General features: G+C 38.2%; 2 gene segments (V, D, J or C); both read right to left on the minus strand.

Moving 5' to 3' along the window:
- Positions 1-24,894, minus strand: part of LOC127538885 (T cell receptor beta constant 2-like) — a 92,274-nt gene that overhangs the window by 13,433 nt on the left and 53,947 nt on the right. Inside the window, 2 exon segments of the C gene segment in view lie at positions 17,824-18,210; positions 21,947-22,004. Of these exon segments, the coding sequence occupies positions 17,824-18,210; positions 21,947-22,004 (445 nt within the window).
- Positions 2,107-9,201, minus strand: LOC127538880 (T cell receptor beta constant 2-like). The segment is given in 5 exon segments: positions 2,107-2,364; positions 2,748-2,854; positions 3,166-3,183; positions 3,825-4,211; positions 8,938-9,201. Coding segments are annotated over 5 exon segments (648 nt in total).

The raw sequence follows: 24,894 nt of genomic DNA on the forward strand, positions 1-24,894 counted from the left end.
ATTGAAATGATATAAGGTTCCAGTCCTTGAGATGCTCAGAGCACTTCTCATTCTGAATACTTAATATAATATATATATTAAGATAGTGACAGCAAAATCTGATGATCTGCTCAACATCTTAGATATCTAAATTATGCCTTGCAAAACTGTTTGTGGCAGCCTTTTTTTGTAGTGGCAAGGAACTGAAAATTGTGTGGTTGGATATCCATCTGTTAGGGAATGGCTGAACAAGTTATTGTAATGAATATAATAAAGTATTATTGTTCTACAAGAAATGATGAGTAGGCTGATTTCAGAAAAGCCTACGTGAACTGATGCTAAGTGAAGTGAGCAGGACCAAGAGAACATTGTACACAGTAGCAACAAGATTATGTGATGATCAGCTGTGATGAACTTGACTCTTTTCAATAACGAGGTTATTCAAAGCAATTCCAATAGACTTATTAGGGAAAGTGCCATCCACATCCAGAAAGAGAACTGTGGAGTCTGAATGTGGATCAAAGAATAGTATTTTCACCTTTTTTATTGTTTCCTTTATCATGATTTTTTTCACCATTTTTATCTTATTTGTGTGTGTGTGTGTGTGTGTGTGTGTGTGTGTGTTCAGAATGATGAATATGGACATATATTTAGAAAAAATGCTTATGTTTAGCCTATATCAAATTGCTTGCTCTCTTGGGGAGGGAGGAAGAGGAGAATGGGAAAAAATTTTCGAAATACAAAGTTTTGCAAAGGTAATTTATGCTCCCCCCCCCAAAAAAATTATTGTTTTCATGCTCTCTTCCTTGTAGATACCATTATTTATTCAGCTATTCACTAATCAAAAGAAGAATCATGAATAGCATGCTTGAATCAGAGTCATAAAGTCCCAGGTTCAACCCCATCTTTGACATAGGCTGTCTATATGATCATAATATCCTCTAGGACACTTCATAGGAATAGAAGTTGTGCAAAGAAGGTTTCTATTTGCATTGGTAGAAAGGATTCTCTGATCTAGGAGTTCTTTATACCACTCAAATCACAAGTTAAGTCCTTATTTCCTGTCATAGCTGCTGCTACACAAACACTGTTATGAATATTTTAGCACATAGGAGATATTTTTTTTTCTGACTGTGACATGGAAATTGAATCTCTGGGCCAAACATTACAGACATTATAGTTGCTTTTAAAAGTTACAATCACAAACTCATTTAGATAATAGATCAGTTTATAGTTCCTGACCTTGTATTAATATGCCTGATTTTCCCAGCCCCTCCATCATTGATTATTTCCATCTTTTTTTTATGTTGCAAATTTTCTCAATATTGAATAAAATCTCAAAATAGACTTTATTCACATTAATTTTATTATTAATGATTTGGCTCTGACAGTTTATACTTTTATTTACTTTGGAATATCATTAGATCCCATAAATTCATTTACCATCTTTATGCAGAACATTGAACCTATTTATAGCTCTCCTGATCTTCAATCCCAACCTTCAACTCCAAGTGAAAATATCCATACTTTAAAACACAAAACAATTCAATACTTGAATTGCCATTCAAAGCACACCAGATCCTAGCTGTGTGATCCTAGGCAAGTCACTTAACCCCAATTGACTTAGCAAAAAAAAAAAAAAAAAAAAAAAACCAGAGCAGACTTTCACATTAGTCCCAGACATCCATACAATCTACCTCTTATTTACCACTTATTCCAATTTCCAAACCATTTTTTATCTTTTCCTCATTTTCGCAATCTTTCCTTACCTCTCTTGTTTCATTCTCCTAACTCGAATAAGGCTCAGCTCTCCTTTATACCAGACTTCTATATCCTACCTCTTCTCAGACATTCCCTTAATCACTTGGATATTGTGATACCCCTGTGTCCAGTTTTTTCCCCTAAATACAACATCCAGCACTCATTAGCTTACCTCTATCTCTGGAGTACCTATGAGTTTGATGACTATTTTTTGAAACTCAAGAAGGAGGATGGTAATATAACCTCTTCCTTTGCTCAAACAGGTTTTCCATGAACTATTCTAATACTTTCTTGAACTCTATGTTCTGACTTAGAGGAATATTTCTTTATTACGTCAATGAGAAAAAAGATAGAGACATAGGTGGCAACTGCTAAGCCAGGGAAGGCTTTGTTTTTATTATTATTATTTCTTCAAGATCAAACCACCATCCTTTTCTCCTTGAAATTGGAATGTTCTCTTTGGAGAGACTTATGAAAGGTGGGCATAAAGATTGAAGGAACAATAGCTTTTCTGGAACACAGAATAGGAATAGAGAAAACAGTAACCAAGATGGGATACTGAATCCTGTTTTTTCTTCCCTATTTCCATCTCCACAGCTGGCATCAGTAATATTTTTTCTTGACCTAAAGAAGACACACAAATACCTCTTATTAATCTCACAAGTAACGTGACAGTGGGGAATGGGATTAAGTAAAGGCATATGTTGTAGAAAGGGAAGCTCAGGATTGGGGACTATCTATGATGATCTCTTTGTAAGAGATTGGATTAATGTTAGAATTCATTGGTCATATATTTTAATTTCACCTTGATTTTCTTCATTTCTACCAATTCCATTTGTAAGGTTAAAATTTAAAATTACTTGGAGGTATTTCTAGGGAACTTAGAGGTAATTTATTTCCTTCTTCACATTTTTCTATTCTTTGTGACATATGGGTACATCATACTTTTTAGGGTTGGTTCTAGATCACAATTGTATCCCATTTTGTTCTCTCTTTTTTCTTCTTACCATGGTTCTCCATACCAGGACACTGACCAACAGGCCATAGAGCATGGCCTTCCCCAGAAGGATCTCATAAAGGAAGGTGGCAGACTGGATACTGCGCTGATATGACTCTGAGGATAAAGAACCCACACTTATTAGCACACTACTCTGACTTCCTCTAGTCCCATATTGCTATCACTGATGGGACAAGGGAAGAACATAATCAATTGATCAATCCTTTTATCAATAAACATTTATCAAATACTTATTCAGTGCCAGGCACTGTGGTAAGCATTGGGAATACCAAAAAAACAAAAAAACAAAACAAAAAAAAAAACCCTGTCCTCAAGAAGCTTACATATATGCTCAAGGAATATCTGGGCTACAGTTGCTAGCAAAAGAGTAGGGAATAAGGAGAAAAGAGAAAAAGAGATATACTTACCAGAGGTAAGACCACAATCTGAAAGAGAAAATTGGAAACATATTTGATAATTCTTGACTTTCCCAAAGATGCTGTCTTTTAAGGAAGTTACATAGGTTTAATCATGACTATAGGTCTAGGGAAAAAAATAAATTATAAGGCAGAAAAATTTACATATGATATTAAAATTTGAATGCCTTTGGATTTTGCCTTTGCCTTACTTATTTTTTTGCTACTACTTTGAAAAAAAAATACATTATGTTTATAATTGTGGGCAAATGGAAAGATGTAAGGTCAGAGGGATGTTCTGCAGGTTGTATAAGTTGCTAGTCAGGGCCTGTTATCTAGAAGACTCTGATTGGGGTTGAAGGAAAAAGGTCAGCCTGAGTTGATATCTAATTCATGAAGGAAAGGACCTTAATTATCTCCAGAACAATGTAGCCTTACTCTTTGTCTCTTTAGATCCATGTTGACAAGGGAGATTGTTGGGAACAGATTTTCTTTCTTTTGTTTTCTGTATTTTTTGATTCTGTTTTCCCTCTTTGCTTTGATTTTTAAATTTTCTTTCATTGTGTTCTTTTTCTTTACTGTGTCTCACCCTCTCTGTGTCTCTGTGTTCTTTCCTGGTCTGTTTGCCCTCTATATCATCTCCACCTTCGTTCCCTCATGATATTTCTTACCTGCCTTTCCCCAGGTCTGGTCACTAACATTCTGGGTGACAGGTTTGCTCCCATTACCCTTCCAGTCCTCATCCTCTGAGATCCCATGGAATAGTACTTGGCAACGGAAGCTATTCTTGGGATTGCGCCAGAAGGGAGCAGAAACCCGGAGCCGGCTGCTCAGTGAATAGCTCGAATCGTTCTTATGGGGCTGCTCCTTGGAAGGCTGAGGATCTGTGCTGACCCCAATCTGAGTCTCCTGCCCATTCACCCACCAGCTCAGCTCCACCAGGTCAGGGTAGAAGCCTGTGGCCAGACAGACCAGAGTGGCCTTTCCCTTCTTCTCAATCTCTTCCTCAGATGGCTGAAATACAGTCACTTTTGGGGGAGTCACTCTGGTCAGGTCATCTGAAAAATGGAAAGGGATTGGGATTCAGGACTGATCACAGAGATGTCTTACTATAAAAGGGAAGAAAAGAATGTTTTATTTGTCTATTTGTAATACTCTGTGAAAATTAAGATATGTTCTGTGTTTCTCAAAATCTTATCTATTCTTCAAGGTCTAGTTAAAATGCTATTTCAGAATAATAGGATTATCTATTTAAAGCTTGAAAAGACCATAGGAATCATCTTTTCTAATCTCTACATTTTGCAGATAAGAAACCTGAAAAATCTTCCCTGACTTAAGAGATAAAAGTCATAGGATACCAAAATTCTCTTTTGAACTTGTAATGTTATATTTTGCATCATAATTTTTATGCATGCTTTGTATACATACATAGAATTTTTGAATACATCTTATTTTTTATACTCGAATGTAAGTTCCTTGAATTCAGATATATTATTTTGTTTACTTTATGTTTCTTCTAGTGCATATAGAAAATTCCTCTGAATATAGCAAATACTTAATAAGTGGTGATGTAGTTAACTTGAAAATCCTTTTTTTCTCCTTGTATATTCATGTGTTTAAAGCTACATTGCTTCTATTATTTAACTCCCAATTCCTTTTCTCTAGTGGTAGACTTCTTTGAGCAGAGCCTTCAAGCCTATCTCTCTTCCATATCTCCATATTTATTTCAACTATTCTTCTGCATATTCATCATTGGAGTTATTCTCTCCCTCAGTCCTATTATGTGGGGTCCCAAAAACTTATTGTCTGGAACTAAGATTTTTGGGGACATCTTACATGATTGTCAACCTTACCTCTACAACCTTTCCAACTTCTGTCCTCTTCTTTGCACTCACTTGTTTTTTTTTTTTTTTTTCTTTTTTTTTTTTTTTTCTTATTTCAGGTCCTTACTATTACTTACTGGTGATGTTTTTGTACCTTTTCGATTGGTCTCATAGTCCCTATAATTGCTAAATTCAAATTCCTAAATAACAGATTGATCATACCTCTTCCCCCAAACTTCTCAAACAATCTTCAATGATTTTCTAATACCTCTGAGATAAAAACAACATACTCAGCTGGATATTTAAAATCCTCTATAATCTGCCTCTCTCCTCTGCTTTTATTTCATATTACTCTCCTTAAAGCACTTTCTGGTCCAGTCAAACTGAACTACTGACTGGTCCTTGTCCATAACTTTCCATCTATCACCTCCATGCCATTATATAAATTCTCTTCCCCTGATGCCCAAGAGAGTCCCTAGCTTCCTTCCAAGGATGGATTGGATTTCACCTTCTGTGCCAAACCTTCTTTCTTTCCCTGTCTTTTCCCTTCCCCATTTATTAGCAGTATTTGCATTTTTAAAGTTCTTTTGATTACTTTGTATATACTTGTATACCAATTATTTCCCCAGGAGAATGTAAGCTATTTGAGGGCAGGGTCTCCTATCTCTTTCTCTGTGTCTCCTGTACCTTGGGTAGTACAGGGGGGAAGGGGAGAAATGCTTAAAAAATGTTAAATTGACTCAAAATCCTGTAGATTTTGCATGTTTACTTCAATTGATAGTCTGATGATATATATTGATGAATTTTGGGATTTAGGTTTTTGGGTTTTTTGGTCATGATGACTTCAGACTGACAAATGTCTGAGAATTTGTGTTTGCTTTTATCAGAATTAACCCAAGGCAGAGCCCTATGGTTCTAAATTGGCTCTAGTAACAGGCTCACAGTTTCTTTATCTGTAGATATCTTGCTATTGTGACAACTCAGAATGATTTGTCATTTGAAGCCATGTACTCTGTTCTAGGCTTTGAACTAAGGTTTTCCATTTCCTTAAGGTCTTGCTATTATAGGTGATTAGTTTTATACTCTAATAAACTCAGCTATACAACTATACAGAGCAGTAGATAAAGCAATAGGCCTAAACTCAGCAAGATCTGACTTCAAATTCCTCAAAAACTCTCAGAAACTTACTAATCATGTACCCATGGGACTGTTGCCTCAGTTTCCTCATCTATAAAATGAACTTTAAAAGGAAGTGCAAATCACTCCAATATCTTTATCAAGAAAATCCCAAATGGGGTCAGGAAGAGTCAGATACGACTAAATTACAACAAACTCACAAATTAAAGAGATTTCTATGAGGATAGAGATGCTGTCTTATGTATCTTTATAATCTCTATAAAACCAAGAGCTAAAATAGTTGTTTATGAATTGGTCAGGGTCTTAATGATGAATGAAAGAAGAAATTTAATAGAAATCCAATTCTCCTTTCTACAACCATAGTTGGAAGTGATCTAAGATCTTTATTGAAAAATGAAGGATGTATATATCCTCAACAAGTGCCCATCCAGCCTTTGCTTGAACACTTACAGGATAGGGAACTTATCACCTGTCAAAGCATATTTTTGGGTAGCTCAAACTGATAAGAAAACCTTCTCAAGATTGAACTGAAATATTCCTCCCTAAAAATTCTATATTAATCTTTGTTCTTCCCTCTAGTGCCAAGAGGAATACATATAACCCCTATTCCACTAGAGAATGCATCAACTATTAGGTTCACATTGCACCCTTCTAAAGTAAAATACATGCATTCAAAAGCCTGAAGTCTCTATCTTTCCATATTCCCTCTCTTATCTCTCATAAAATCCTGAGAAGTAACTGTAATGGTGGGAATTTTAGTCTTAGTCTGAGGGAAAGGGAAATATTTCAGGGTTAGTATGTGAAACCTTTGAGTCCATTACTCAATGGAGACAACAATTTACTCTTCCAATTTATATAATTTACTAGTCTGAGAGTTGCCCATGGGCAAGGCCTGATGGTGCTGGTATGGATATGATCCTTACATTTCATCTCTGTGGGGACTCATCTCCTTTATTTCAAAAAATAAATGTTGGAAAGAGATGATCTCCTAATATTTTCCAGGTCAAAATCCTATGATATTTTCAAGGAATATTGTCAGAATTCCCAGAGTAAGATAGAGAAGGACCAGAGGAGGGGAGAGGCAGGCTTTGTAATCAATACAGGAATCTACTTTGAAAAGTCAAAGCCAACCTGGAGCTGATTTTCTCCTAATTCCTGAGTCTGTTGCTCTCACACTCCCTCCCACTTTGACTATCAATCAGTCATCTTTCCCTTCCTTCCTCTTCATCACCACTAAATAAGTAAATAAGTAATTATAGAACACTGTACTAGACTTAAAACTCTAAGTATGCCATTCTATAAATGAAGATGAAGGGAGAAACCAACATGTCTCTGTGTCTTGTCTCTCTTCTCTCTCAGTCTGTTTCTGCTAATATTTCTGCCTTCTTCAGTTACACTATAGAATAAATAGAGTTTATTTTAGAGCAGGATTACAACATTTAGATATGGAAAGGACTTTAGAGCTCCTGTAATGCAATGGTGTCATCTTATAAAGGATGTTCTTGAGGCCCAGAGATATAGAGTAAGTGCCTTGCCCAAAGTCATGTAGGATGGGAATCTGTCTGAACATACATCCTCTTGCTCCAAATTCAGTGTCTTTTTCATGACTCCACACTGCCTGGCTGTTAAGCCGAATTCTCTGTCTGCAGGGATTCACTTCCTTCTATCTTTCTCTCCTTTTCACTATTTTTGTCCAATGGAGAAGGCTTGGGAAACATACTCCTCTCAACCGCTTTAGAGACAAAAACTATCCTTTGCCTTGAAATGGAAAAGTGATCCTAGTTCCCCTTCCTCCTCAATTTATCCCTGGATATTCAAGGCTACCTTTCTCCATCCCCCCTTCCACCTCAAATTATGCGCATATATTCAAGTTTTCTCGTAGTAAAATCCATTGTTAGGGGAGGAGATAGTATGGAGTGTGCGGGGTGGGGAATGCGTGTAAGGGAAGTCTCAGGGTGGTATCTGAGATAGGGAAAATGAAGCTTTTCCAAAACCATCTTCGGGGACAAATCCTCCCACTAAGAAATGCTACTAGTTGGGCAATAATTATGGGGAATCCCGACTATGGGGTGGGAGATGGCAGACAGAGCGCTGGATAGGGGTAGCCTGGAGGGTGAATCATCTCTGCCCCATAGCCGGCTCCTACAAAAATTGGCAGAGACGAGCCCCGGCAACCAGTCTCCCATGTCTGCCCCCTCCTCAACTCTCCCCACCAACCCCTAACCCTGATCTGTTCAGGAAAGAATCCTCTGTGGGGCAGGAGAAAAGTTTGCGTGGGGGCTGGAAATGGCGCCGCTTCTCGCTCTCTACCAAGCTTTTCCCCAGCACTCTTAGATCCTGACTAGAGGGGGCTCCCCTAAACCAGGGATCGGCCAAGCTGTGAGGGATTATCTTTCCAGACCTTCAATGCCCTGCATAAGCTGCCCAAGGACACTCACCTATGACGACCAGCCGACTTCCAGGTCCAAAAGTCTGTGCTGCATTACCAGTCACAGCCCCCAAGCCCCTCACAAAAACCAGCCTCCCAACCGTCCTGTGCTTTGCACTCTACTCTAGGGACATCGATTCTTCCCGGGGACGCTCCCTTCCTCCATCAGGGCTTTCTACGGGTTTACCGAGAACGAAGAGCCTGGAACCTGTCCCCAAATAAAAGATGTGTAAGGCTCACAACCACAGAGTCCCGCACACGGATGGACAGGGAGGAGAAGGTGTAGAGAGTCCCTATTGCAGTCCCCAGCTCTCTCCTAGGCTGAGAGCAGCTGCCAACTCTGCCCGATTCCCTGATCACTGAGAGGGATTAAATGGGAGCAGAAGATAGTCTTACCCAGAACTGTCAGCCTGGTTCCGTGTCCAAAGTATAATTGTGAGCCGTAGTTAGCACAGCAGCCAGGGCTACAGCTCAAACTCGGGATCGCTCCCGAAGGGCTTCCAGCTCCCATCAAGGGATCCTGGAAACCTCTGCGTCCCTCCCGCGCCCTCCAGTCCGGCGGTTCCAGAAGAAAGGGTAAGGGGGCTAAGATAAATTATGTTTGCATGGATGCTACAAAGGTCAAAGTGCAGTCGCCATTTCCCCAACTCTTCCCCCTTAAATCCCCGATCCCAATCCTCACCTACAACACTGAGTCTGGTCCCAGGTCCAAAGTGAAGCTCATTGTAACACAGTAGGAAGGGGGTGGCCAAGAATTCTTCCCCATCGCCTAGAGGCCTCACTTGCCTTTTAATTTCCTTTTCTTCTGACACTCTCCAGGGTCTTCAGCAAGACTGAAATAAGTGCATATAGTGGGGCACAGTTAAATTCAAATCAACATGAAGATAACATGGGCAATTACTCTTTGGGTTCTCAATATTGTGGAAGACTGCTCTTTATTTCATTGTATTACCTTATTAAACGTTGATTCCTCATCAGGAGGGATCTTTTGTGACTATAATGCAACAGAATTCTATCCCTTCTGAATCAACCTCCTAGCTCATTCAAATCCAAAAGATCACCTATCATATAAATCTGGAGATGTTGACTTAAAGCCATGAATTAGAAATAGGAATTGAAGGGAGAAAAGGACCTTGAATCTAAGGCTATATATTTTGGATAGGAATCAAGAAAAGAATCTCTCAGCTATTGCCTCTAGAGATCACCTTCCCCTCTACAAAACTGTCCTTTTAGTTCCCCCATAGAAGGAAGAGAGGGAGAGCAGTGGACATTTTCAGATTAAAGGTTTTTTGTAAAGGCATTTCATAAATTTGAATCATTGTGCCCCCCCCCAGTCCCACAATGATACAGCTTGCTACAAGAACAGTCCCTCCTCCTAATCCCCTTCCCTCAACCCAGAGGAAGTTTGGGGGTGTGCTTGTGGTAGAGAGTGGTGGAACAGGGCTTGAGGGAGGAGTAAAGTGGGAAGTGGTGAGGGACCAAAGAAACAAACTCAGGGCTCTATGACAGAGAGTAAGATGTACCCCTCCCTAGATGCCACCTGTATAGGAGTATCAGACTCTACTACTACCTGTGCCCCTTCTTCTAAGACTCTTATTTATAGAGAAACAGAGTGGGCAGGGCTAAGGTTCAAGGAAGGTTTTTCACTTAAGTTAAGGGATTGACACAAGATAGTTAACTACATTTCAATTAGCAAAGGGAGAGCATTCTGAAAGGGAGAAATCTCCCTGAGAATCTCAACCTCTAATGAAAAAAAGAGTAGGGTGGAAGAAAAGGGGTTGCGGATCCAATTCCTACCTTATAGCTACCTTAGAGATAATATTAATATCTGATATTTTCATAATACTTTAAAGTTTTGTAAAGTGCTTTATCATCTTATTTGATCTTCAAAACAGCTCCATGAAGTAAGTAGATGATCTTTTAAAAATTAAGGAACTTAGATTCAGAGATGTGACATCAGCAGGAACCTTACAATTAGCATTTATGATAGGATTCAAACCTCAGTCTTCTGACTCCATTAGAATGCGAAGTATTGGAGATGTTATACTTTTTGTCTTTCTTTCCCCAGTGTTGGGCACTTGGTAAGTTCATAATAAATATAAGTTGATGATTCCAAATCCAAAATGCTATTTACTACCACACTCTTACTGAGGAAGGAGTTCTTAATTTTATATATACATATATCAGTTCACCCCTTTGGCAGTTTGTGCTCCTTATAATAATCTTTTTAAGTGCATTAAATAAGATATTAAATACAAAATACAATCTTATTGACTTAAAGTTATTTTTAAAAAAATTTTTTAAGTTTGTCTAAATTAAGAACTGTGTTCTAGGGTCTGAAATAACTTTCAAAAACAAGTAGGCTACTGACTTATCAAGGAATAAAAACAATTGCAAAGCAGCTCAGTTCCTTGTACTCCAAACTTTTTTGTGTCCCTCTTCTTACTTCTTGGGTTTCACTTTTCCCTGCCTTTTGAGATGGAGTTTGCTTTCTCCAAATCTCATAGTGTCCCTTCCAGGGAAAGTAAAATGAAAGAAGAAATAATTTTATATAATTTGGCCTATTCATACTCCCACTTGTTCTATTGTATTCAATTTTAGGTACTACTTTTCAGGAAGATTTTAACAATTTGAATCAAATCCACAAGAGGACAACTAGAATTGTCAGGGTACTTGCAATTTTGTCATATATTATGTGAAAGGAAAAGCTTGTCCTTAGAGAAAAGAGCTCTAGAAAAGTGTCCTAACACATTAAACTCTTCCTAAAAAGAATAGTGAAGTTCCTCAGTGGCTCCTTGTCATTGCAGTATTCAAGGTTGACTTGATAACCATATGGCCCAGAAAGGCCTAAAGACTATGTGATTGGGATCCAAATGGGTGTTATTGGTGAAATATTTTTTCTACTTTTGCCACTTGTGGAAACAGTAGTCTACTTATCACTGAAAACAATTTTGTATAGTAGAACTGAGGCTCTTAATCTAGGCCTGAGGATTTTTTTCATAAATATTTCAGTAATTGTATTTCAATAGGATGGATTTCTTCATAGTCCTATGTCTTTTTGATTTATTTATTTAAAAATCTTTTTTTTTTTTTTTTTTTTAAGGCAATTGGGGTTAAGTGACTTGCCCCGGGTCACACAGCTAGACAGTGTCTGAGACCAGATTTGAACTCAGGTCCTCCTGACTTCAGGGCTGGTGCTTTATCCACTGCGCCACCTAGCTGCCCTAAAAATCATTTTAAATGTTTTCAAAATGCATTTATTTTATTTAAGAACAGTTATTTATTTATTTAAAAAACACACACACAAAAGATTAAGGATCCTAATTTAGAGATAGGATTATAGTGAAAAGAAAATTGAAGTTAATCAATCAATCAGCGTTTATAAAGAGTTTACTAAGGGCTCAGCTTTGGGAATACTAAGACAATAAGGTCTTCCCTATAGGGTATTTCCCCAGAGTCAACACACTGAATTTATTTCCCTCAAAGATCAAAATAAATCAAGAAAAAACCCAGATAGAGTCAGTTTGAGAGGCAGCATGGATAATGGTAGAGATTATGAGACTGTCGGAAAGACATAATTTGGATCCTGCCTCCGAAATTAGTTGTGTGACACTGGGCAAGTCACAACATCTAAGAGAGCCTGGATATCTTTATGACAATATATAGCAGAATAGTTGCTGATTTGTCTTGGGGAGTTTTCTTTTTTTTTTAATTTCGAATATATAAGTTTATTTGCAAAGAGTCACAGGCAAAAATCATGGAAGATTACAATAAATAAAATATTGCTGGGCATTAAAAAAAATCCAAGAAGGAGAATTTTGGTATTTCATCCAACTAAATCAGACTCTTGGGGAGTTTTCTTATCAAAGAAAGCCCTCTCTACCAAAACAATTTCAGGTTCTGATTTTTTAAAAAAAAGGCTTACATGAATTTCAAGGTATTCCAAAAAGAGGAAAAAATGTCAAATAAGAGGAACCTATGTAACAGGGTCTGTGTGGCAGGGGGAGAGATATAGTCCTAGATTTTTACATGGCATTAGTGAATGTTAATGCCCTAATGGTATGAATATGAACTTTAGAGCATCTTCTCTTTTTAAAATCTCACTCCTTTGACCACTTTAAGTCACTGACTCAGAAAACAGAGCCCCCTGAAATCCTGGGCCTGGAACACTCCCCCAGTCTAGCATATCTGGGTAATAGCTTTTGGATTTCCTGGTAGTCCCATCTATTCCCAGTCTGATCTATAGGAGAATACTTCTTTCAAAAACTGAAGAAAAAGAAGGGTCTAATGATGAGAATGTAGGACAAAGAACCAGAAAGACCCAGGTTCAAATCCCAGTTCATGCTTTACGAAAATCACTTAAAGTCTCTGGGTCTTGATTTCCTCATATAGGAATAAGGAATTTGGATCACATATCTAAGGTTCCTTCCAGGTCCAAATCCATGATCTTATAATGTAGCTAATTACTCAGACTGGGATAAATCCTGGGGTTGTGTCAGGATTCCAGTCTCTGAAATAGTCCTTAGTTTCTCTCATCCTGCATTCTTTGATTCTCTCAGGAGACATACGTGGTGGCAAGAACATTTGATGGCGTATAGTAAATCAAAATTCCCTGGATGGAGTGATCAAGGATAAGGGTCACATGTTGAGCAGATATAGGATGGGCAAGCCAAATTGGATCCATTTACTAGACAAGTATAGAGGACCTTCCTACAGAGAGAGGCAGGAAAGCTCAATGCATACAAACACAGACCTGATCCCAGACTCAAAGAGATTTCACTTGGTAGGGATAGGAGGAAAGAAGACAGGATTCTATCTTCCATCTTCCAGCTATTAGTATATAAAGAAAGACAGGATTGTTCTAGTCAAGTGATAAATTAGGTAATACAGAAATCAATTTTATAGAAGTTGAAGACAGAATCAGTTTTTGGGTCATTTAGGTGTGTTGAAAACCTTTTGCTTAAAAAGTAGCCATTTCACTCAGTGATTCCATGAGGGGGGTACCTTTAATACAAATGTTTCCACTCCCTCTGTAACTTGTTTTTTGAGGCATCTAGATGGTGCAATGGATAGAGCACTGGGCTTGGATCCAGTAAAAACTGAGTTCTCAGCAAGTCACTTAAACTCCTACCTCCATGACCTCAGCTATAAAATGAGGATAATAATAGAACTAACTTTTAGAGTTGTTGTGAAGATTAAATGAAATAATATTTGTAAAATCCTTAATCCTGTCCCTGGCACACAGTAGATGTTTAATAAATGTTTATTTCTTTTTTTTTTTTTTGGATCCTTTTGGACAAGAAACCTTGAGTCTTCCCCTCTCAGTTTGATTCTTTTCTGTGTGTCTCTCTCTGTGTTACTCTTCTCTTTCTCTCTTTCTCTCTCTCTTCCTTCCTTCCTTCCTTTCCCTTTCTTTCTTCTTTGTTTCTTTGTTTGCTATTTGTTTCTTTCCTCTGTCTCTGTCTCTGTCTCTGTCTCTGTCTCTCTCTCTCTCTCTCTTTCTATTATTAGGTAAAAGAGACCATTTTTGCCTCTTTTCTTACATATCCTTAAACAATGAATGGGCATTGCCTCAGTTAAATTGAAACTTTTTAAAGACCTTAGGTTAAAAAGGCCAAGGCCTTCCATTCATCTTGGGTCATCTCTAATATTCTTAATCTATATCTTACCACCAAACCCAGGTGGTTCTGGAGGAGAAAATGAGGCTGATGACTTTGCACAGCCCTTATTCACTCAAATCCAACTCACTTGCATGTCATGACATCACCTCCCTGATGTCATGGACTTCTTCTAGAACAAAAGACAAACAACAACAATCATTGAATTGAAACTATTCTTTCCTCAGTTACAAATGATTAATTTATTTAAAAATATTATATTATTTTCATTTCTTAATATGTACTTCATTCCTCTTTAACTTCATGACTTGTAAAAAACCACAACAACAAAAGAGAATAAACAATGAAATAGAGCAAAAATAGAGAATGCATTAAGTAGGTATGATGGTTTATAAAATGTTCCATCCTTTGAATTCCCCACTTAGAAAGAAGGAGGTAAGTGTATTTTTCTATTACATTTTTATATATACTTAGCTTAGTCATTATATTTACATTTTGGGATTCTATGTTCTTTTTATTTACACTTCTGTATTCGTTGGTCATGGTTTTTTCTCATTGTTTTTATTTTATTCTATAGCAGTTCATATGTCTTCTCATGCTTTTGAGAATTCTTCATATTCACAGTTTCTTATGCTATAATAATACTCCATTATATTCATGTAACCTGAATTGTTTAAAAGACATCTATTTAGTTTTCAGTTCTTTTCTGCTATAAAGAGTGATGTTGTTATTATTTTATGAGACTTATTTTTCTGTCTTTGATCTACATGATGCATATGCCTAGCAGTGATATCTCTGAATTAAGGGATATAGACATTTTAGTCACTTAATTTTAAAAAAATCATCATAATAATTGTTCCCAGAATAGTTGAACCAATTTCCTAGCTCCACCAATAATATGTTAGCAAGCTTTGTCTTTCTATAGTCCCTCCAAAATTGAATATTCCCATCTGTCATCTTTTAAATCAAATTTATTGATGTAAATTGAAACACAAAAATTTGATTTATTTTTTTATTGTTAATGATTGAATTCTGCTATGATTTCTTTTCTTAGTTTACATTTTCACTTTCTTCAGATTTTTATTAACTTCTATGCAAATTATTTTGAACTCTATATACCCAGTCCCAATTTCTCTCATTAGCTTTAATCCCCAATTATTAACTCTAGATGAAAATTTATTATCACGTATAGTCTATGAATATGCAAAATATTTTTTCTCCCTGAATTGTCCTTTGTGAAAGCATATTCTTTTCCATAACAGTCCCAGATTGCCTTGTAGTCCAAATTTCTTGTTTCTACCTTAATCAGTTCACTATCCTTCCTTTCCTTTTATTTTTCCTCACTTTCCATTATTTAACTCATTTCCTGTATTATCTCAAGCCCTTTAATACAATGCCATTCAACTTTTCTTCATATCAGAATTCTATTTATTTTGGTTCTTCAAATAATGCTTTACTGGTTTGAATATTGAGAATACCTTGTGTACAGCATTCTCCCCAATATATCTATATCCATTAGGATCCACTGGCCTGGATGTACTTCTGAAGTACCTATATGAGGACAGGTGAGATTATCAACTACATTTTATGACACTCTAGAAGAGGGATGCTAATGTCACAGTGGGTTTATCTTCCAATAGTGAGGAAACTTTGTTGACATATTTTTAATGAACTTCTCTAATACTTCCAAGTCTTAATTTGGAAGAATATTCCCAGATTTAAGTTGATGATATGGACGGGGGTGGGGATGGGGGAGAGAAAAGATAAAGACACAGTTGCTAACAGCTAAGCAGGGCAAGACCTTTTTTTATTTCTTCAGGATTAAGTCACCATCTTTGTCCCCTGTGAGCTTCAGAGTTTTTTCTGAGGAGACCTGTGAAAGCAGAAGATAGGAATCCAGCAAGTAATAGTTCTTCTGGAACACAGGCTAGGAACAAAAAAAGCACTAGCCAAAATAGGATGCTGAATTCTTCTGGTCTCTCCACCCTATTGTTACCTCCACTCATGGCCTCAGGAATATTTTTTCTTGGCCTGAGGAAGAGATAAAATTACCATTATATAGGTTTTCCAGGTAACATAGCAATGAGGAATGGAATTGAATGAAGAGATATGTTGCAGAAAGAGAAACTCAAAAGTTGCAAATACTTAAGCATTGTCTCAGTAGGTAACTGATTCCTGTTAGAGTCCCTTGACTCTAGCCCACCCTGTATGTAGGTTTCAATATGAATTTTCCCCTCTCCCTAATTGTAAGTTTAAAACATTCAAGTTATTTTGGGTTTATTTTCTGGACTTCTTGGGATTTTCCCCCTTCTCTCTCCTTTTCCCTCTCAAGAAAATTCCCAAGGGCTGATTTTAGATAACAGGCATGTCCCATTTGCCTTCCTCCTTTTTTCATGTCCTTACCATGGTTCTCCACACTAGGACACTGACCAGCAGGCCATACAGCATAGCTTTTCCCAGGAGAATCTCATAGAAGAAGGTGGCAGACTGGATACTTCGTTGATAGGACTCTGTGGGAATAGCAACTCTATAAGAAAGCATTTTTAACTTCCCCATCCCCATATTCCTACCACTTGGTAGAGCAGAGAAGGGGAATATTTCTATATAATGTACAAGAGCTTGTTATACATGTGCATAACTCTTTGCTTATTGCCATATTGCTTCTCCCATTAGATTGTAAATTCCTCAAGGGCAGGGATTGACTTTTACCTTTTTTTGGTATCCCAAGCACTTAGCTCTCTGCATGTAGTAGTTGCTTAATAAATATTTATTGACTAATGGCTAGCTGACCTAGATTGTGGGTGCTAGTACAGGAAGAGAAGAGAAGGTTTCACTTACCAGAAGTAACACCACAATCTGAAAGAAAAAATTGGGGACATATATGAGAAGCCCAGAATTTCCCCAAGATGTTGTCTTTTAGGTAGACTACAGGGATTAATATAAGCTTATAGGCCTACAACCATAAATAAATCATGAAGCAAATATTCATAATTCAAATAAAATATTAATTTGGATTTATTCTGATGTAACCCCAGTCCTATATTTCTCTCCTTAATACAATCATTAAAAAAGAAATCCTATAATCTTGGACAAATGGAAGGATGCAAGGTCAACAGAACACTGCGAATTGCTGAACTACACAAGTTGGTAAGCTAGGGATGTCCTCTATAAGATTCTAATTGTGACTGAGCAGGAAAAGTGTGCTAGGATTGATATCTTTTTCACCCAAGAAGTAGCCTTGGTTACTTCCAGGGAAATGACTTTTTCTCCTCTTTGAATGCAAAAGATCTGGGGAGATCCTTGGAGATAGTTTATTTTGGTTCTCTATTTGATTATCTGTCTTCCCTCTCCCCCTCCTCTTCTTCCTCCTCTACTTTCCTCCTCTTTCTCCCCTTTCTCCTCATATTCTTCTTCCTTCTCCTCTCCTTCTTCCCTTTTTTCCCCGTGCTCCTCCAACCTCTGTCTTTGTCTCTGTCTCTGGTGTCTATCGCTCTCTCTGTCTCTTTTTGTCCCTGTGTCTGTCTTCTCTCTCTCTCTCTCTCTCTCTCTCTCTCTCTCTCTCTCTCTCTCTCTCTCTCTTTCGATACCACCTCCTTAGTTTCCTTCTTAGGATCCTTTTTTCCCCACACCATTTCTATATTGGACCAGCTTATATTGTTCTTACCTGCCTTTCCCCAGGTCTGGTCACTGACATTCTGGGTGACAGGTTTGCTCCCATTACCCTTCCAGTCCTCATCCTCTGAGATCCCATGGAACAGTACTTGGCAACGGAAGCTATTCTTGGGATTGCGCCAGAAGGGAGCAGAAACCCGGAGCCGGCTGCTCAGTGAGTAGCTCGAGTCATTCTTATGGGGCTGCTCCTTGGAAGGCTGAGGGTCTGTGCTGACCCCAATCTGGGTCTTCTGCCCATTCACCCACCAGCTCAGCTCCACCAGGTCAGGGTAGAAGCCTGTGGCCAGACAGACCAGAGTGGCCTTTCCCTTCTTCTCAATCTCTTCCTCAGATGGCTGAAACACAGTCACCTTTGGGGGAGTCACTTTGGTCAGGTCATCTGAAAAATGGAAAGGGATTGGGATTCAGGACTGATCACAGAGATGTCTTTTTAGTCGGTGAAAGGAGAAAGAGTATCAGTCTAGCAACATTTGCAATCTAGCATCATCTGCTAATTTAAATATATCAAACTGGATGTCCCTTAGACCTCTCCAAATAAAAAACAGAATCCATTTTTCTATTCTGCTCCATTCTTTCCCTTCTTCCAAACTTTCTTATTACTTTTATAATCATCACCATACTTCATATTGCTCAGGCTTTCAACCTCAATGTTATTTTGTATTTTTCATTCTCACTCATCACAAATACATATTTTGCAAATCTTGTTTCTATCTTTGCAATATCTCTTATGCTTCCCCTTTTATGCACTCACATAGATGCCAATCTGGGGCAGTGCCTTAGTACCTCACACAAGGAGTATTTCACTAGTCTTGATTTTCTTGCCTCAAGTCTCTCCCCAGTTCAAACCAACCTAATTCAGATTCCAAAGCCATCTTGCCAAGGCAGAGGTCTGGTGTTGGCCCCAATACCACTCTCAGCTTCTCAACACATTCCAATGGCTCCCTATTATCTCCAGGATCAAATATAAAATATTACATTTGGCTTTTAAAGCCCTTCAATCTTGGCACCTTTCTACTTTCCCAATCTTTTTAATTTGACTTCCCTCTACCAACACTATAATTAAATGACATCAATCATGCTATGCCTCAGACACAGCACTCAATTTCTCCTCTGTCCTTTTTTTTCTTTGTTTTTACTGGCTGTCATCTTTATTTGGAAAATTCTCCCTCTTCACTTTTATCTTTTAGCTTCCTTGATTTTCTTCCAGACTTAGCTTGAAAAGATCCTCCTGCAAAGAGATCTTTATTTAATAACTTTTCCCCCACCTTCCCTCTAGTATTACCTTCTATTTTACTTTATCTATCTCTTCTATGTACATAATACTTTGAATGTTGTCTCCCCAATAAGAGTGTGAACTGCTGGAGGTAGGCACCATGTTTTAGTTTTTTTTTTTTAAATATCCTTAGGATTTTGCACAATTTAATTTTATGATCTTATTGTCAGATCTCTAAAGTTCTTTCAGTTCTAGATCTTTGATTCTATGGCCAGACTCTTCCAAGGAACATAATATCTATATTCAAACTGTGCTCTGTATCTCCTCTCCCTCATCCCCAACCCCACCAGCTTTTCTACATTCTCTCTGAGTACATTGCTTAAAGATTTGCTCCATTCTTTTTTAGGGAATTTCTCTGTACTTACCCCCAGTAGATATCTTGTCTCATCACAGCCTAATTTAGGTTTGGCGAGGCAGGATTACTTTTCTCCTTCCTAGGACTTTCTACTCAGGTAGTTAGCATTTCTAAGCTAAAATGCTCATGTAGGCTTGATTTTCTAAGATGGAATCCGGTACCCACTGAAGCCACATGAAATTCTGTCCTTAGTCACTTGGAGTTCACAAGCATAGGCAATTGCAACTGCAAATTCCCCCTTTTCTCTGAGTTGTAACTGCCACTCCCTATCCCTGCTTTGACCTTGCTGATCTCAATAGACATTATCTTTGAATTCTTAAAATTAGCTCAAGGAAACTTAGAGAGCTTGTGAGAGATGAAACAGAGGAGATGAAGAAAAATACAATTCACTTGGAGTGCAGATGAGATAAAGATGGAGATGGAAAAAGAAACTGCATCTAAGAAGACAGTTACAAAGAAGGAGGCATGAATGCAGAATTAAGGGAGTGAATGAGAAAGATGAAAAAGAGATGAGAAAAACAGGTGGATAAAGACAAATTAAGTAAGCAAGCAAAGCTAATTCGGGAGCAATGATAAGAAGAAAGGGAGCTACAATACAATAAAAAATTTAAAATATATGTATGTGGATTAAAGAGCCTAGCTTTTTGGAGAAAGATAGATCAAGGATCATGGAAAATGAACCAGGGTTGCCTCTTGAGAAGACAGAGAGGATTGATCACTGCAGATCCAGAAACTCAGAGTAGGTTCGGATCCCATCTTCTCTCCTGGCACTAATTCAAAGCATTGACCAATGTGAAACAAAGTCATGTGCCCCCCACCCCAGTTTAATGTGGGATTCTCATACCTGTCACTACAAGCTTGGTTCCATCTCCAAAAGTGAGGGGTGAATTGTTCCACAGCCCTAAACTGCTACTATAAAACCAGTGCTCTATCTCTTTCATTTTCTTCCCGCTCTGAATTGAGATCCCATGTAAGTTCTGATGGGAATGGAAGTGAGTTCCTGGGCTCTGAATGGACTCATTGTGGATAAAGGCATCTGGCCAAAAGAAGATCAAGGTGAAAGAAGAAAAGTTTTCGAAGTACAACAGGGAGAAATCAGTGGAAGAAAGAGAGGGAAAGAGATGTCATGGAAGCTTTATACATAAAAAGGGACCCTGAACAAATATTTGCTGAATGGAATGGACTAGACAGACATTCAAGAGAAACAGAAAGAGATGTGTAAAAAAAAAAGAATAAACTGAGAGGTCCATGGGAAAATAAAATAGTAGCTCCTGGACTGGGAAAGAAAAATTACATTGGATGAGTATTATCCAAAATTTTACAGAAGCAGTGACAAAAGATCTGGCAAGTGAAAGAATTAAAGTCCAGAGTGGAGTCCATGGAAGGGAGCATAAGAAGGCCTAAGGTACTGTACCACTCCCTACCACCCAAGACCCCACTTCTTACCCAAGACTGTTAGCTGAGTCCCCTCTCCAAAGTACTCCTCCCAAATGTTAACACATCAAAACAGGATTATAGCAAAACAAGCACATCTTGAGCAGGGAATTCCTGTCAAACTATGTCCCATCTTGATTGTCTAGATAAGGAAGAGGGGGCTACTTCCCAATTTATCCCTCAAGTAGGCATTTTCCTTTTTCCCTTTTCTTTGATGATGTTCCTTGGTTTTTCATCCTATCCCTGTCAGTCTTTTGGGACCTCACTCTGAGTCAATCCTGACCACCAGATTTATAGCATGGGAAAAACTGTTTTGCTTACCTGCAACAAACAGCCTGGTGCCACTTCCAAAGTATTGTCTTTCATTGTTCACACACCAGCAGATACTGGAAGAAAAACTACTCCTGCCTGCTCTTCTCTCCTCAACTCCAGCCTCCTTCTAGAGACTCTGTTACTATTCCTGAAAGGTATTTTTAATTTGGAGGTAAAAATAGTCTCCATTGTTGGTGGCTATATGGCCATGAAAATATGATCCTCATCTCCATCTTAAGAGATGTGCCCTATTAGCCATTGAGATCTTGAGAGTGTTGAGAAGGGAGCCCATGCAATATTTTCCCCTTAACATTCATAAGAACAAGTTCATAGAGTCATAGACTTAAGATTTCAGAAACCATTTATTCCAAATTCCTCTTGTAATTTGCCAAAGGTTAGTAAATAACAGGATTTGAAGCCAGTGCCTCTGTTCCAATTCTAGCTCTCTTCCATTTCTAATAGAAAATACAGGAAATCCATTGTAATGATAGGAGGATTAATAAAATGTCCTCTGCTAGTCTAAGAGTTTGTTTTAAAGCAAGCAGCACCCCATTCAGTCTTTGGTTAAAATCCCTATAGCCACAGGGACTCCTTTTTCTTTAATCAGAATAGATAGGCATTTGTAGCTGTCTCAGAAAAAATAAACAAACAACACCTCACTCCAACTGTTTAGCTTAAGTTCCCCCATCTGCCATTCCCTTTTCCAGTCTTATAACTTCCCTAATTCAGGTTTACACTTACCAACAACAGTAAGCTGGGTTCCCATGCCAAAGTACTGTGTATTTCCAGAACACAGTCTCTGACCTTCATTTCAAATCTCCCCTTGCCTATATCCTACCCAGATATCCACAATATGCACTGAATCATACCTAGGATTCAGAAAGAGGACTTAGCAGTTAATGTTCATGGATCTCTGGTCTTCCTACCTGGAATACACACACACACACACACACACACACACACACACACACACACACTCCTTTCCCCCCACCCCCATCCAACTTCCAAGATTAGGTCAGGAATTGAAAACGATACTCATATCTGTCTTTTGTAAAATTCCCTTAGGAAAGAGACATAAAGTTCCCCTATAGAAAATCCATTAGTAAGAGTATGAATGAAGAAATTTCAAGACCTTCCCCTCAAATTGCCCCGAGTCTTAAATACTTTAAAGAATTGTGAGAGTTCAGAGTAGCAAGATATCTTAGATGTTCTCCACTCTAACTCATGCCAGAAAAAACAACAAGTGGTCATTCAGCCTTTGCATGAAGATTTGTGAGGAGAGAAAATGAGAACCACAATCACCTCCTGAGACAGCTTATTCCACTTAAGGATAGTTCTCACTGCCAGGAAGTTTTCCTTTCCTCAGGTTCCTCTGATTCCTTAGACGGTTACTCATTTCTTTTCCCCACCCTAATAAAACTATTCAAGTCTTAGGTTAAACAAGAAGATTTCTAAGGATATTAAGTTTTCATTTGACATTTCATAGGACACTGTCATAAGACTTAAATGAATTAGATCATAAGAGATATGTCTTTCCTCTCTTTCAAAGTCCACTTGCTGATCCCTTTCCATCTCCTTCCAGCCTCACCCAAGGACCCTCAAAATCTTACCTATAACAATCAGTTTGGTTCCTGGTCCAAAGTAAAGTTCGTAGTTGACACATCAGGACACAACAATTTCAAAAAGGGAATCTGGGATCAGCCCCACCACAGAATGCCCCGCAGACAAATCACAAGGTTATCTTACCCAAAACAATGAGTCTGGTGCCTTTTCCAAATTGAAGATCTGTTTGTCACAGTGATATAGGGTGAGGATGAAAGTTAATCCAGGATTCTGGAGTTGTTTATCCTTGGGCAGAAGGATGGAATCTCCTTATCTAGAGATGGTGAGGATAGAGATCTCTTTCTGTGCTGTACTCCACAAGGGTGACCCCCAAAACCACCAGTTCTCTTCCTCCTTTGGTTTATCAGTGGCTATAATAATATTGAAAATTTTATCATGTTTCATGAGAATCCATGCTTGAGAACATCTCTAGAGAAGAAAGTCTTTTTATCCTTTCCTATTGTGCTATGTATAAATATTCCTTCTCTAATGAAAAGGACACAATCAGGAGGAGGATATAATAGGAAATGGAATTATATCCTTCCAGAATAAAGATATCATTCATTTCTTCTTATTTGAGTTTAAACAATGATTGGTTATATAAGGCAAATAATTCAGTTGATAGAGTCTCCAGATCTCATTTGGGATGAACTATAGTCATTTTCTCTTCTTCATTTGTAACATAATAGAGTGAGATCTTCTTAAGTCTCCCATTCTCTCTTCTGAGGAAGACCTTATCTAAGGAACTCCACCTATGACCTGGGAAATTCTTCTGTGACAGTGTTAAGTTTTTTTGGCTTCAACATTGCCAATTGTTCATGCCCAGGTAGAAGGGTCTGGCTCTACCTCTTGTGTCCAAGTGCTTTTCAGGTTGGAGACTTCTGCTATAGGTCAGAAATAAGGATAGCTGAGTCGCATACTTATTTATTCTCCCTAGGGAGGATTTTGTAAAGGCACACCATAGGGTTGAATCACCGTGGCCCCCTGTCCCCACAATGTTACAGTCTCATACATAAACAGTATCTTTCTCAGACTCACACCTTTGAGCTAGAAAGAAACCACAGGAACAGCTGCTTTTGGGTTCATGTGTAGAGAGAGGTGGGTGGCATTGCAAGTGAATGTAAATATATGGGGGTATGTGGGCTGGGCCAAGGAGCTCCTTCCTCACTCTTACTGTCATTCATGGTATATTCTCAGTAGTGTTGAGCAACCAGTTGGACTCCCTACAGAGGGCATTGGCTTTTCTGTAAATGTTTTGCTCCTCCTTATATCTTCCTCTGTCCCTGTTCCACCTCCAGACTCCCTGGGTCCCTGAGCTTTGGAGGCAGCTCTATCTTTTTTCTCTCACACACAAGTATGTAAAAAAATTGTATATTTTACTTGGGATAAAGATGCTCAAACACCGAGACTGTACACAGTGGAAAAGCCATTGAATTCAGAGTCAGAGAAGTAAGCTCTGTTACTTAATATGAGTTGTTTTGGGCAAGTCACCTCATCTCTACCAGATGAGGAAGTTAAGTTACAAATTATGGCTATATTCTCTGATCCCTTGACTTTTTTCTCCAGGAAACAGCAATGCCTCATATTTGAGTCCAAAAGAAGAATAATGGGGAAGTCCTTGGACAATTGCTTTTAAGCCATTTTACAGGACATTTAGTTTCCTCAGTCCCAGTTCAAGCATGGTCCTGATTGCCTAAGAATCTAGTCAGCTGTGGTCCTGATTGTGTCTCAAGGCGGTTTGAATGGGAGGCCAATGAAGTGCTAGAAGTTGAAACCCCCCAGTACTTAGATGCTAACTTTCCAATTTCTCTTTGTATTCCAGTAGTCTTACTTTCCAGGTTACTGTCACAGGATAAGAGGCGAGAATTACCACAAAGGGGAAGTAGGCAGAGGATATGCCATGGGTATGGAGAACTGGTGGAGTCAGTCAATAAATATATATTAAGCAGCTAGTATATAATACACTGTGTTGAACACTGGGGATACAAAGAAAGATAAAATGCTATTCCTATTCATAACCAAACAAGCAAACAACCATGTACAAAGAAAACTATATACAGAATATATTTGGAGATAATCAACAGAGA

This window comes from Antechinus flavipes, chromosome 5, assembly GCF_016432865.1.
Source record: "Antechinus flavipes isolate AdamAnt ecotype Samford, QLD, Australia chromosome 5, AdamAnt_v2, whole genome shotgun sequence".
Taxonomy (NCBI): domain Eukaryota; kingdom Metazoa; phylum Chordata; class Mammalia; order Dasyuromorphia; family Dasyuridae; genus Antechinus; species Antechinus flavipes.